Consider the following 12,781-nt stretch of genomic DNA (forward strand, 5'->3'; position numbering starts at 1 on the left):
TTGAAAATGTTGGTTTTAGGAATATTTTAAATAAGATTAAGTTTGAACCATTGAGTAATATACAGCTGTGGACCACAAAGAACAGCTTGTGCCCTGATACACCAGACCATCACGCCAGCATCGCCCTTAGAATTACAGTTCCTCCGACTCTGTTCCCTCTGGTCGAAACCTTATCAACAGCCGTTAAAGTGTTTTGAGTCGATAAGAAGGAGCTGTCTGAGTGGCTTCTCATTCAAATAAATCATTATTTTCACTTGGTTCTTTTGGTTAATCCTTAATGATCACCACAGCCTTCTTCTTGTTTGCTTTCACAAGATACCTATAGCAGACAACAGTGCAAATCATATTAAAATAGATAAGAAATCTGTTTTACAAGACCTTTTGTTAATTTGTACTCTGAGAATATATTAGAGCTGAGTGGAAGCTTCTAACTCAACTTTTCCTTCTTCCAAGGTGCGTAAACATTCTGAAAAAGTCAACAACTCTGGCGTATTTGTAGTACTTTTTTGCAATACCAAGCTAAGAATATCACAAGACGGTTTAGTGACGTTAATTATATCCTAGAAATGTTGTATTGTAATCTGTTGTATTTTATTGCCTCAGTGATGTGTTTCGGGACTGGAGACACAGAATTCTGCTTGTTTAAAAGTAACAAACAAGCAGAATAAATAAATCTAATAATAAATGTGCAACACCTAACAATAGATGTGATAATGTGCTAGTTGATGCAGCAATCTGTCTTTGTGTACATTTAGGATAGACAGGATGTGTTTTATCTATTCCTCGTTATTGTTTTTCTTCCCTTTACGTTGCCTCGGCTTGGATTATTTTAAGAGACCTGAGACCACACATAAACAGTTACACCAGCTTGTTACAAATGTTTTATTCCCCTGCCTGTACCCTTCAACATGCCCTTCACCAGGTCCTGCTGGCCAACTAAGATCTGTGAGCATGTGAAAGTACACACATGCAGTGCGTAGTGTACACAGTCAACAGAGGGAAGACAAGGAGCTTAGCTGAAGTCAGCAGCGCTACCTCGATCTGTTCTTTGCTGTGTGAACATATAAAAACATATAGAGGTGATTTCCCCTGAGAGCAAGGGAGGAAAGACACAAAAAGAGCACAATGTGTGAAGAATAAAAGTTAACTGGAGTGTAGTTCATTTAACTGAGAATAAAAGCAATTGAAAGTACAAGAAAATATATGTCATTAAGACAGAGATACATTGAAAGAACAAAACGTGTATCACAGTACGTGTTGTGTGCAGGAATATGAATAATGAAACTGCAGAAATGTAGACATTGTTAAAGTAGAGCAAGTTTGCACATGAGTGTCTACACCGTATGGTGATAAGTGGTCGAGTTAAAACGTAAATATTTATACTGTATATCTCTTTGTAAACACACATGCATTGCTGCAGTTCATGTGCTTCAGAATACCAAGACTAAGATAGATAGAATCGGAGGATGAAACCCTCTTTATTTGTCACATACTGTACATGCACACAGCAGAGCACACACAGTGAAATTGGTCCTCTGCGTTTAACCCATCCTAGTACTAGGAGCAGTGGGCAGCTATTGTGCAGCGCCCGGGGAGCAATGGAGATGTCCAGTGCCTTGCTCAAGGACACCACAGCAGGGCCTATGAGGTGAACTGGCACCTCTCCAAGTAGCAGTCCACCTTTCATATTTTCAAGTCTGTTTGGGGACTTGAACCGGCAACCCTACGATTCCCAGTCCAAGCCCCTACTGACTGAGCCACTGCTGGACAAGAAGATTGTTTCCAGACCAAGTCCATTGTGTGCACGCCTTTTTACGTGCACTCAAATTGACCATGTTGAGCTGTTATTTATTTTCAGATTTATAAACCAGGGGAAAGTTATATTTAGTCGATGTTTCATTCTTGCATTGGTACGATTCAGGAAAATAAACTTTAGGTGTGAATTTGTCTTGAGTGTTTTGTCCTGTTTCTGATGCCACAGCTCTGAAAGTACACACAAGCAATCTTTTTAAAGGTATGACATTGTCAATAAATGCTATCAGGGAGCACTTCAGTATTGATTATCAACCCAGTTTTCATCTCTGCCAACCTTTTTCAATCTCAAATAGACCTTGCGGAGCACAGTTATTTCACGTATCAAAAATATTTTCCTTTGCTTTTGAACTAAGAGCACCGATCACAACATAGTTTGACCTCTTTGACCATGTCAAAACCCATGAAATATGCCTGATAGGTGGGCAATCTCACTCAATACCAAATAAATACAAATGATGATTGTGGGTCACAGATCCTATGTTACACCAGAAGTGCAAACTGAACAAGAATCCTTTTGAACGGCTCCCGAGAGCTCTGGATACATTTTCAAGGATCAGCTGAATGCAGCTGTAACCACCCCCGCCTACCTACACAACAAAAATATATATATATATTTGAACAGAATAAGACAAGCTCGGAAATTGAACAATAAAGAAGGAAAATATACAGTTTCCACACATGTTGCAGATATTATTTGTTTGGATATCTATGTATAATGTAAAATTCACATCTAGTGCAATGTAGGGTGCAATAGGCCTATAACATTTGTGCTAAGGTCTATTAGATGTTAAAATCCATCAGATTTTTAGTATTCATATTTCTTTCTATTAAATCCATTTAATAAGCATTATACAGAGACAGTGGAAATTAGCCTCTAATATAAGAGAAGCGTTTAATTTCCACAAACTAACCTGAAAAAGTCTTATTCAAAGAGCTCTCCTCTCTGAAGAACATGAAATAAACCCTGAAAATGTCACATTTCTACCACTCACTGCATGTCTTTCTCGCTCTATGCTGAATCCAAAAAGAGGAGAAAAGATAATAAATACTATTAACAGTAAACCATCAAATAAGTGCTTTAGCATTTCAGGGGAGCTGGAAATGGATGGCTGCAGCAAATAGCAGGGGACTCAGGATGGAGTATACCTATCTCTTAACCCTTTTTAATTATTTATTTTGAAACCACGCTTTATGTGGCTCTGTCATTTACAAACAAATTGCCAGGCTTCTGCTGTTTTGGTTTCTACTTCACTGCTAATTTTCATCTTGTTTTAGATATAATCGTGCACAATCAACACACGTCTCCAATTATGGCCACTCCCCTTCTTTCTTTTTTAATGACCTATTTCAATAGGTTATGTTTTCCTTAATTTTGTTTGCATTTTCTTACACTTCTTCGTTCTCCCTCCCTCTCCCTTCCCCTCTCTGTCGCTCTCGATCTGTAGATGGAGTTGGTGTTGGGGCAGCTCCACGCGCAAAGTCGTGTGCCTGCGGGTGAGTGAGCCTTAGTCACTCCCAGTAGCTTGCACCGTAATCAGCTGTTACAGAAACCAAGAGCGAGAGCGAAAGTGTATGTGTGTGTGTGTCACAGAGAGAGTTCAGTCTATAGAAATGACTTGATATGGAACACCAGATGGACCTGATTGTCGATTACGCAGAAGGACTCTAATTTTTGGATATAAAAAACTATGGATTGGACGTACTGATGTAAAAAAAAACAACGGGGCATAAACTACGTTTATCAGAAAGGTAAGAGAGATAAAAGTTCAAATCTGATGGAGGTTGTCTAATTTGTAGATAACATATTTTACTGTGCCGTCCGATCCGTGAATTCATCCCTTGTGCTGCAGGCTGTTGCGCATACTGTAGCCAAAAAAATATTGTGTGTGTCTGGCAAAAGCTATTGCTTCATGTTGGCAGATAAATATATATGTACTAGTAACATTTATTAAAACATATTTTCAATCAAATGTGGGCTGTGGAAAAGTGAAGCCTAGTTTACTAAACAAGCAAATGTGTTTTTGACTAACATGTGCTACTTACTGTAAGATAGGCTATCATGGACTGGAACTTGCCATAATAGTGATATGATGTATGATTATTAACTAAGGTGCAGCAAGCCAAATGCTCTGATTGTAATTTAACACTTGATGTGGATGCCTCAAATCCATAATGCATGGATACATCAGGGTTAAATATGTAGCATAATTCAATATGCTGTGTCTACAAACCAAAAGTTAAAGATGTACGAAAGAATATTTTGTATTAACATGAGATTTTTTAAATTCAAGTACATTTGTACAACAGGTGAAGAAGAAGATGAAGGTCATTTTACCTGTAAATCTGTCGTTGGGAGTCATACAGTTATGCGTAAAGTCTCTATTACCAGGTGACAGGGAGTAGAATATGGATGCTGAGGGTATTCAACACGTCGACAGAGACGTGGAGGCCACTTCATTGCCTTTTTCAGTGACCACCGACTGGCTGGAGGACGGAAACGAGACGACTGGGAATCAGTTCCAGCAGCCCGACTGGCAGGTGGGAGGATAAAGATCATAGATAAAACTTTTTGTTCTATTTTACTTCATACTGCAGAGCCTGAAATAATTTAAAGGATGAAATAAAATGAGGCAAGATTTATATATGAAAAAAGAGTGCAATATTAAAAGTGGTTTTATGAAATTAATGCTAAAAAGTAAATATTTCAAAGGTGATAAAGACGGTCCTTTAGGATGTGTGAATAATCTAGAAATGATGTCTGTAGTGTTCTTGTTGTAATAGGTTTTGTGCCTATCCAGGTATTGCAGATGGAAAGTACGCATTGTAACTAAAACAAAACATGCATTGTCTTTTCTACTTGATTTTAAAAGTAATAAGAAGATCATATTTTTATGAATTCTTGTACATTATCCCAGATAAATGAATATTATGCAAACACAAACTCAACTAAGACCACACATTAAGTTATAGAGCAGAAAACTATCTATTCATTTGTACATTTCGCCTTCTTTCCTCTACTCTCTCCTCTTCTTTCCTCTCCTCTTAACTCCTCTTTTCCTTTTCGTCTTATTTCCTCTACTCTCTCCTCTTCTTTCCTCTCCTCCTAACTCCTCTTTTCCTTTTCGTCTTCTTTCCTCTACTCTCTCCTCTTCTTTCCTCTCCTCCTATCTCCTCTTTTCCTTTTCGTCTTATTTCCTCTACTCTCTCCTCTTCTTTCCTCTCCTCTTAACTCCTCTTTTCCTTTTCGTCTTATTTCCTCTACTCTCTCCTCTTCTTTCCTCTCCTCCTATCTCCTCTTTTCCTTTTCATCTTCTTTCCTCTACTCTCTCCTCTTCTTTCCTCTCCTCCTAACTCCTCTTTTCCTTTTCGTCTTATTTCCTCTACTCTCTCCTCTTCTTTCCTCTCCTCCTAACTCCTCTTTTCCTTTTCGTCTTATTTCCTCTACTCTCTCCTCTTCTTTCCTCTCCTCCTATCTCCTCTTTTCCTTTTCGTCTTATTTCCTCTACTCTCTCCTCTTCTTTCCTCTCCTCCTAACTCCTCTTTTCCTTTTCGTCTTATTTCCTCTACTCTCTCCTCTTCTTTCCTCTCCTCCTATCTCCTCTTTTCCTTTTCATCTTCTTTCCTCTACTCTCTCCTCTTCTTTCCTCTCCTCCTAACTCCTCTTTTCCTTTTCGTCTTATTTCCTCTACTCTCTCCTCTTCTTTCCTCTCCTCCTAACTCCTCTTTTCCTTTTCGTCTTATTTCCTCTACTTCTCTCCTCTTCTTTCCTCTCCTCTTAACTCCTCTTTTCCTTTTCGTCTTATTTCCTCTACTCTCTCCTCTTCTTTCCTCTCCTCCTATCTCCTCTTTTCGTTTTACTTCTCCCCTTTTTCTCTACTTTCCTAACTTTCCTTTTCCTCTCTCATCTCTCTTCTCTCTTCCTCTCTCAGGTGGCTTTGTGGGCTATAGCGTACTCCCTCATCATCCTGGTGTCCATCACTGGCAATGTGACAGTGATCTGGATTATTCTTGCTCACAGACGCATGAGGACTGTGACCAATTACTTCATCGTTAACCTGGCCTTCTCTGACGTTTCCATGGCAACCTTCAACACTCTCTTTAACTTTGTGTACGCACTTCACAACGACTGGTACTTTGGCCTCGGCTACTGCCGGTTTCAGAACTTCTTTCCCATCACGGCCATGTTCTCCTCTATATACTCGATGGCTGCCATCGCAGTGGACAGGTAAGAGCGAGCAAACCTATTTATTAGGTCAGATTTTAAGGTTTAATTTGTGAATTACATTATATTTAAGCGGATATCCTAATCCAAACTGCCATTACAAGTACTTACACCACCGTTTTGTACCAGAAATTACAGACACTAAAGCAAGAACAAGAACAAGAACTCATCTTCTGCAAAGCCCCATTTAGGAACTACATTATGAAAGTGTAAAAAAGGACAGAAGACCACTTACTGAAAAAGTGAACTCAGCAGTGCAGGAACAAAGTTGTTTATGCAAATCACCCTTTTAACTGGTGCATTACTACGCAAGCTGTGATCGGTTTTCCACGACTTATAGTGTATAAATGTGTTAACTCCACAGGTTAATAAGTACAAAATGTGCCTAAAATGACTGGGCTTTAGGATAAGGCCAAACACAATATTTTTACTTAATACTTCAATTAACATCTTCTGAGCTATTGTCAGTCAGCGGATTTTCGTTAGAGCTTCTTAATATCAACAGAAACTGATAACCTGGTACAAAGAAGATATGGTTCAAGCTGCAGAGATACAGATGTCATTAATGCACTTGCAGCATGAATGATTGGGCTGTTTTCAATCTGAAACTGAGCTGTACTGAACCTATGATATTGTTTTTATTGAATTAGTTAACAGGGAACACTTATCCAATCTAGAGCAATAAAAAAACAATTACTGTATTAATAAAGCGTATGTTGTTAAACTGTCTCATAAAGATAGGTCTTTCTAATTCTATACCCACATTTACATACATGAGGGTATAGCATGAAAATAATTCAGTGAGATAAAAATCCACGTCACCGATTAACGCCGTAGTGTTAAATCGACACCTTTCTGAAACAGTGTCAATGCATAATAAATAAATCTTGATTTATCTCAGTTTAGTTGTATTAGGCAGCATTTAATAGCAGGGATGCACCAAAAGAAACTTGAACTTACGTACATGGTAATACAGATAGGTGTTTCGTGAGTGCATTGACATTTGCATGATAAATGGCTCTCTGTGGCTCAGGACAGATGTAGTGATGAGTGACCCATAGGCTGACATCTGGCAGGATGTTACATCTGCTCATAACTCCTCCATAATCATTCCCAAATTTGGGAAGTCATCAGTTTATGGGACATCATTCAGTTTTGATTGTGTATTTGCCATCAGCAACAGCAGCAGGCAGAAAAGAATCAATCATGGGAAAATTGGAGAGAAAATCTGCCTTCATTCATCTTTCAATGTGTGTGATAAGAACATAGGCCGTATAGATTTGAGTCGTGCTGAAAAAACATTTAAGAATGTACTGTGAATAAAAAGTGAGGGTTTATGTTGAAAAGAATGCAAAAGAGAGCTGAGAGGGGGTTGTTTTACTTGTTTAACACACTTTTCAATCTAAAGAATAGGACTGTGTCCAAAATGTATCTTTTGTTATTTGGATTTTACGTTTCAAGTCAAACGTGTTTATGTTTCACTTGGTGCTCCACTGACTTTACAAAATAACAAAAACAGAAGATAATGAAACATCTTCAATGAACATAATTAGATGCTAGTCACACAGAAGCCCTCAATACATTCATGATGTCAGTCCTGAATAATTCAAAGGAATGATTTATAGTTATATGTCAATCATCGGAGTGTGATGAGGATAATACTAAGGAATTCTGTTAAATAAATGAATATAACTTGCACAAGATGCGTGAGAGATTGCCATCATTAATGCACCAGAGGGCACTACTTCTTTTAAATAAAGCACGTTTACATCTTTGTGCACTAAGGTTCTTGTCCTTGCACTTTAGATGTGGAAATACACCGTAGTAGTTTTTATCCACAATCAGTTTTAACGCATCGAATGATGAGCGGATCTCTGCTGATCGTTTCTGTGGTTCACTCTTAAAGTTGATTTCATAAAATCATTATGAGACATAGCCATATAGACAATATGTAGTTTATGATAAATCACACTTTTGTCAGTACATTGAAGTTAGTTTCTGTCACACAGACATACAGGGAAGAATAACATATTTAGATATTATAACTTGGGCAGAGGGCCAGAGACAGAAAGATAGGAACGAACATAATGACAGAGAGACAGAATATAAATCAAATGCAGGTTTGGTGACGAAAAAGCCTCTGCCTCTTTGTTATAACTCTCAAAATGCCCACAAGCCTGAAATAATACTGTACAGAGCTGTTCATTATTTTGCATCTCTTTGTAAAGGAGATCTCTCTTTTCTAAAGCAGATCAACGGTTTAGTGATTTGATTTCTAATGAAAAGGGGACAGATTTTTTTCCAACATATCAGTTAGAATTAAAGCACATAAAGCTTTTCAGAGCTGAGAATAAAAATGTGTTCAGAATGATGGATTAAAGGGGAACCCAACCCAGGTGAAACCACGATTTTATCATCTAGAAAGCAATTAAATGTTAATGATATGTATTGAAAAGTGATGATAATGGCTCTCAAAGAAAAAAAACTCAACTATAATGATTAACAACCTCAAGGAATGAAAAGAGAAGAATTACTTTGAACATATGTGGCAGAGATTCTCGCACACAGAAGGTGATTTGTAGGAACCACTCTGGTTTGTCCGTGTGTATCACATCCATACTCTAAAAGAAACACTCAACAAATCAACCTTTTCATTTTGCTTTAGGTACATGGCTATCATCCATCCTCTGAAGCCCCGCCTCTCCTCCACCACCACAAAGGTTGTGATCGCCGTCATTTGGATCGTAGCAATCCTACTGGCTTTCCCTCAGTGCTACTACAGCGTGACAATATTTTACTACCCCAGAACTGTGTGCATGGTCGACTGGCCGGATGATTATGGAGGAACACATCAACTGAGGTGAAAGGACCACAAGGCAGATGAATATTCTAACATAAATCAAGTTCAAAGATATTGTCTGCATGACTGGTACACTTATTTTTAAGGGGACAGTCATGCAAATCAGTAAACAAGTTATTGCAATTCACATATTTCTGTGAGCAACATTTATGTACAGTTCTGGTTTTAGTTTTTCACTCCCAAGGTTTGACACCTTCAGCACCTTTAATTAATCTAGAATCAAAAACGATCTCTCAACGATTTACTGGCACTTAAGACTGCAGGCTTGATTGACTCCAATTAAAGGTCACGATGGTTCAGTCTCTTTTAAATGTCGCTGAGGCCGTTAATAGAGTTGATTTAGAAAAGCTTTGTTGGAAGAGAATATCATTATGGGCTCACAACTCCTAACAATATCTAAAACCAAATAAACCAATGAAGCTTGTGTCTGTTTCTCCCTCTGCAGTTATCAGTTTGCAGTGATTCTGCTGATCTACCTGCTCCCTCTGCTGGTGATGCTCGTGACCTACAGTTTAGTGGGACAGTCATTATGGGGTGGGCACATCCCCGGAGAGGCGAAGGACCATTACCACAGCCAGATCACTGCCAAGAGAAAGGTCACACTCTTTTATTTTTCTGGCATTATAAATTATAGGTCTAGTCTTTTGATGTCATGCCATCACTCTTTTCAGAATGCAAATGCGAATATGTGAATTTAAAATATGGCATTTGGCTTTACTCCACTCGCTGTGATTTCTGACAGGTGGTGAAGATGATGGTTGTCGTGGTCGTGACATTTGCCCTCTGCTGGTTGCCCTACCACATCTACTTCATACTGGGATCCTTTAACAGAGACATTTATAAACAGCATTACATTCAACAGGTGAGCAGCTGCCTTTCTGCCTGTTGGAAAATGCAATTAACTTTATCTTTGGTCTCAACTCACTGATGAGAATACTACCATGTAATTAAATGCTCAAGATCAAAAATAACAGTATTTGAATTCATGTCCGTGGTGCACAGCCTTCCCTCTCATATTTAAATGTACTATAGTTTGTTGACCACCTTAACCTTATTTGCAAGAGCCCTTAAAGGTAATAGGAAAAACAACCCTTTTGCTAATACATTTTTTAAGTTTAATCAAAATGATTTTCTCTCCTTATTTCTCAAGGACAGGTGAATACATGCTTTAAGCCTTGGAAAATTACACGTCTCGATGCCTTTAAGGGCTTCCATTTGTTTGTTATTGTTGTTATTTGATGAGATGGTGCATTCTGAATTAATTCCTCACATGAAGCTTCTGCTTTTTATTTTCTCTATTGACCACACAACTTATATTTGAACAACATGCCTCCAGTCTACCACCTGTTGTGGTTTCTTCTCTAGACAGGTTTCTTGACATGTAACCTGTTTAAACTTGTACATAATACTGTACATTTGGAATTAAATAACATTTGTAAAGGGGACAAACTCAAACTCAGCTTGGAGGGGATGTGTTTGATCAAAGGTAATTGGCCAGGCAGTTGTTGATCATCATTTAATCTGCTGTAGAGTTCCTATACCGGACAGAGATCCTGACCCTACCAAGGTTGCTCCCTTTTTTTAAAGCAATTTAATTGTTTTCAGTCTGATTTATTAACTGGGCATCATGTTTCCTTTTTTGTCAGGTGTACCTGGCTATATTCTGGTTGGCGATGAGTTCAACAATGTACAATCCTATCATATACTGCTGTTTGAACCAAAGGTAAAAGACATATTCACATTAAAGTTCCAGTATCCCAAAACTTGGGCCAGAAAACCAATTCTCCTCTCTCTGCAGGTTTCGTGCTGGTTTCCGTCATGCGTTTGCTTGGTGTCCTTTCATCAAACTGTCGGAGGAGGACAGGATGGAGCTGCAGCACACACACACCTTCAGAGCTACCATGAGCCGCAGCCACCGCAAAGACAGTACAAACACACACGCCTCCATCAAAACAAACAACGCCTTTGACAAAAACGCAGCTATCACCAGAGAGATAAACGCAGAAAGAGAGGCGTGCATGCAGCTTAAAAAACAAACTCCATTAAACACATACAGCTCACACAGCACATGTGCAGATAGAAAATCTCCAGCTGAAAAACTTCTACAGCACAACAATTGAAACAAAACACGATGAGGACATGCACGATAGAACATAATTGAGTTTATCTATCGTGACTGGGTGATAATAATTAGATTTCAGCCAAAAAAATACAGAGTAGAGCGAACAGGGTGACTTCATGTGGGAGATGTTTAGAGGTGGCTTTAGACCAATAATCTTCTATTCGTTAAAGAGGAATATAAATGAATGTGACTGATGGATGTTTTGCTGTTAATACCAAAGTGGTCATAGAAATATAGTCATATGTGAAGAAATTCCAACAAGAGAGTTTAATTCTCGCATTGTTAGTGTTTGCTGTTTGTAAGAACGTCTGTAGATAGATCCATCCATGATTCATTTCTCTTACTGAAGCCTTTTCCTCCCTCCATAAGTGACATCTTTGCTTCCATCACTAACTTTTTTTCTGCTTCTCCTTTGAGAAGCGGTAAATTGTGGGTATTTACAGAATGTGAAACTGTAGTTTTTGTGATGTTTCTTTTCAACAACAGCGTATAATGGATGAAAAGTCCACTGGCATCAGCAGCAAGCCTTAATAATGTGTGTTTGTGTTTTTATTCTTTCTATTGCCACCAACATGGGACCCTGTTTTTGTCAAAGGGACATTATATATTTATTTTCAAGTTTTTCAGCTTTCCGGCATTCAAAGTAAGCACCAAAGTGCAGGTTAGCTCTTGTAGTTAGTGTGGGATTGTCTATATCAACGACCTCATAATAAAAGCCTTCATTAAAGGTGATATCTTTGCAGTTTAGAAGACAAGTCTGACGATCTCTGATGTATAAATGCAGCATTTAAAGAGGTTATGGTACTGTCGCTTCTGTTAGGACTGAAATATTCTAACAAAAGTTAAATTGCAACTTGCTCAATATATTAAATTGAAATATTCATAAAAAGAACTGATTTACTGAACACTAACGTAACGTCCTGTGCCGAAGTGTAACAACCACCTATCAATACAGTTTTACGGAATAAGTACAACTTTTAAACTGATTATGAAACATTTTAGAAGAAAAATGAGCCTCGATTGACCTTATTTTATAGACTTTGATGGATGTTTTTTAAATGGTGAGCATTTATCTTTTACTGTAACCGTGTTTAAACATGTCTTTCACATAGTGTGCATTCATACAGCGTGTTGCTCGTGGATTGTGACTGCACGTTCCTACATTTGTAATATTTTTATGTTCATGGTGAAGTAGAGTACACATAAAAAAATCAAAGTGCTGCTAATTAGAAGAACGTGATGTAAATGTGATCTATTGAGTGTATTATGTAACATGTTGATGAAGTGGAAATGTAAATACGGTGATATGGTTGTGCACTTTTAGTATGATGATGTTGTAAATAATGTAGCCTGTGAGCCTGTAAATTTCAGAATGTAGAGAAAACCTTTTCAATTATTGTGACAACTTTAAAAGTACACACAGTGACAAAGTGAAAGATGTTTTTGTTGTCTATAGAAATCAGCAGGGTAAAAGTTTGTGGCCTGAATAAAAATTGATTATATGTTTAATAAACGTGAGTCTGTGGTCCCTTAGTTCTCCTCCACACTAAAATGTAACAGGGGGTCGGCAGTGGGGTGCTGCAGTGTGGGAGATGATGAAGATTTTGGGATAAAATCTCAATTTCGAAAATCTTATTTTTTTAAATTTACCTTTGAACACACCAACAACTCCTTAAAGTTGGATGTAATGTAACACTGAAATAAAAATACATCATTGAATTTTAATTAACTGAATGTAATGACATGTCATAGGTTAGTTGAA

The 12,781-nt window shown here is 38.0% G+C and overlaps 1 protein-coding gene across 2 annotated transcripts; it reads left to right on the top strand.

Annotated features, from left to right (window-relative positions):
• The first annotated feature begins 3,337 nt into the window (after positions 1–3,337).
• tacr2 (tachykinin receptor 2) lies at positions 3,338–12,498 on the top strand. Of its 2 annotated transcripts, none has more exons than XM_063881082.1 (8): positions 3,338–3,564; positions 4,205–4,353; positions 5,745–6,040; positions 8,703–8,897; positions 9,343–9,493; positions 9,640–9,759; positions 10,544–10,620; positions 10,696–12,498. In XM_063881082.1, exons 2-8 carry the CDS (start codon positions 4,222–4,224, stop codon positions 11,015–11,017), a joined length of 1,293 nt encoding a protein of 430 aa, XP_063737152.1. In that variant the 5' UTR covers positions 3,338–3,564; positions 4,205–4,221; the 3' UTR covers positions 11,018–12,498. The 2 variants fall into 2 exon arrangements, with proteins under 2 accessions (XP_063737152.1, XP_063737153.1); XM_063881083.1 differs by having other exon boundaries at positions 3,344–3,564; positions 4,107–4,353.
• Positions 12,499–12,781: the final 283 nt, after the last annotated feature.

Source organism: Eleginops maclovinus, chromosome 4, assembly GCF_036324505.1.
Source record: "Eleginops maclovinus isolate JMC-PN-2008 ecotype Puerto Natales chromosome 4, JC_Emac_rtc_rv5, whole genome shotgun sequence".
Lineage (NCBI taxonomy): Eukaryota > Metazoa > Chordata > Actinopteri > Perciformes > Eleginopidae > Eleginops > Eleginops maclovinus.

Coding starts and splice junctions, on each gene's coding strand:
- tacr2 (XM_063881082.1), top strand. CDS start 4,222: ATGGATGCTGAGGGTATTCAACACGTCGACAGAGACGTGGAGGCCACT. Junction 8,898..9,342: donor GGAGGAACACATCAACTGAG/GTGAAAGGACCA, acceptor CTCCCTCTGCAG/TTATCAGTTTGCAGTGATTC. Junction 10,621..10,695: donor TACTGCTGTTTGAACCAAAG/GTAAAAGACATA, acceptor CTCTCTCTGCAG/GTTTCGTGCTGGTTTCCGTC.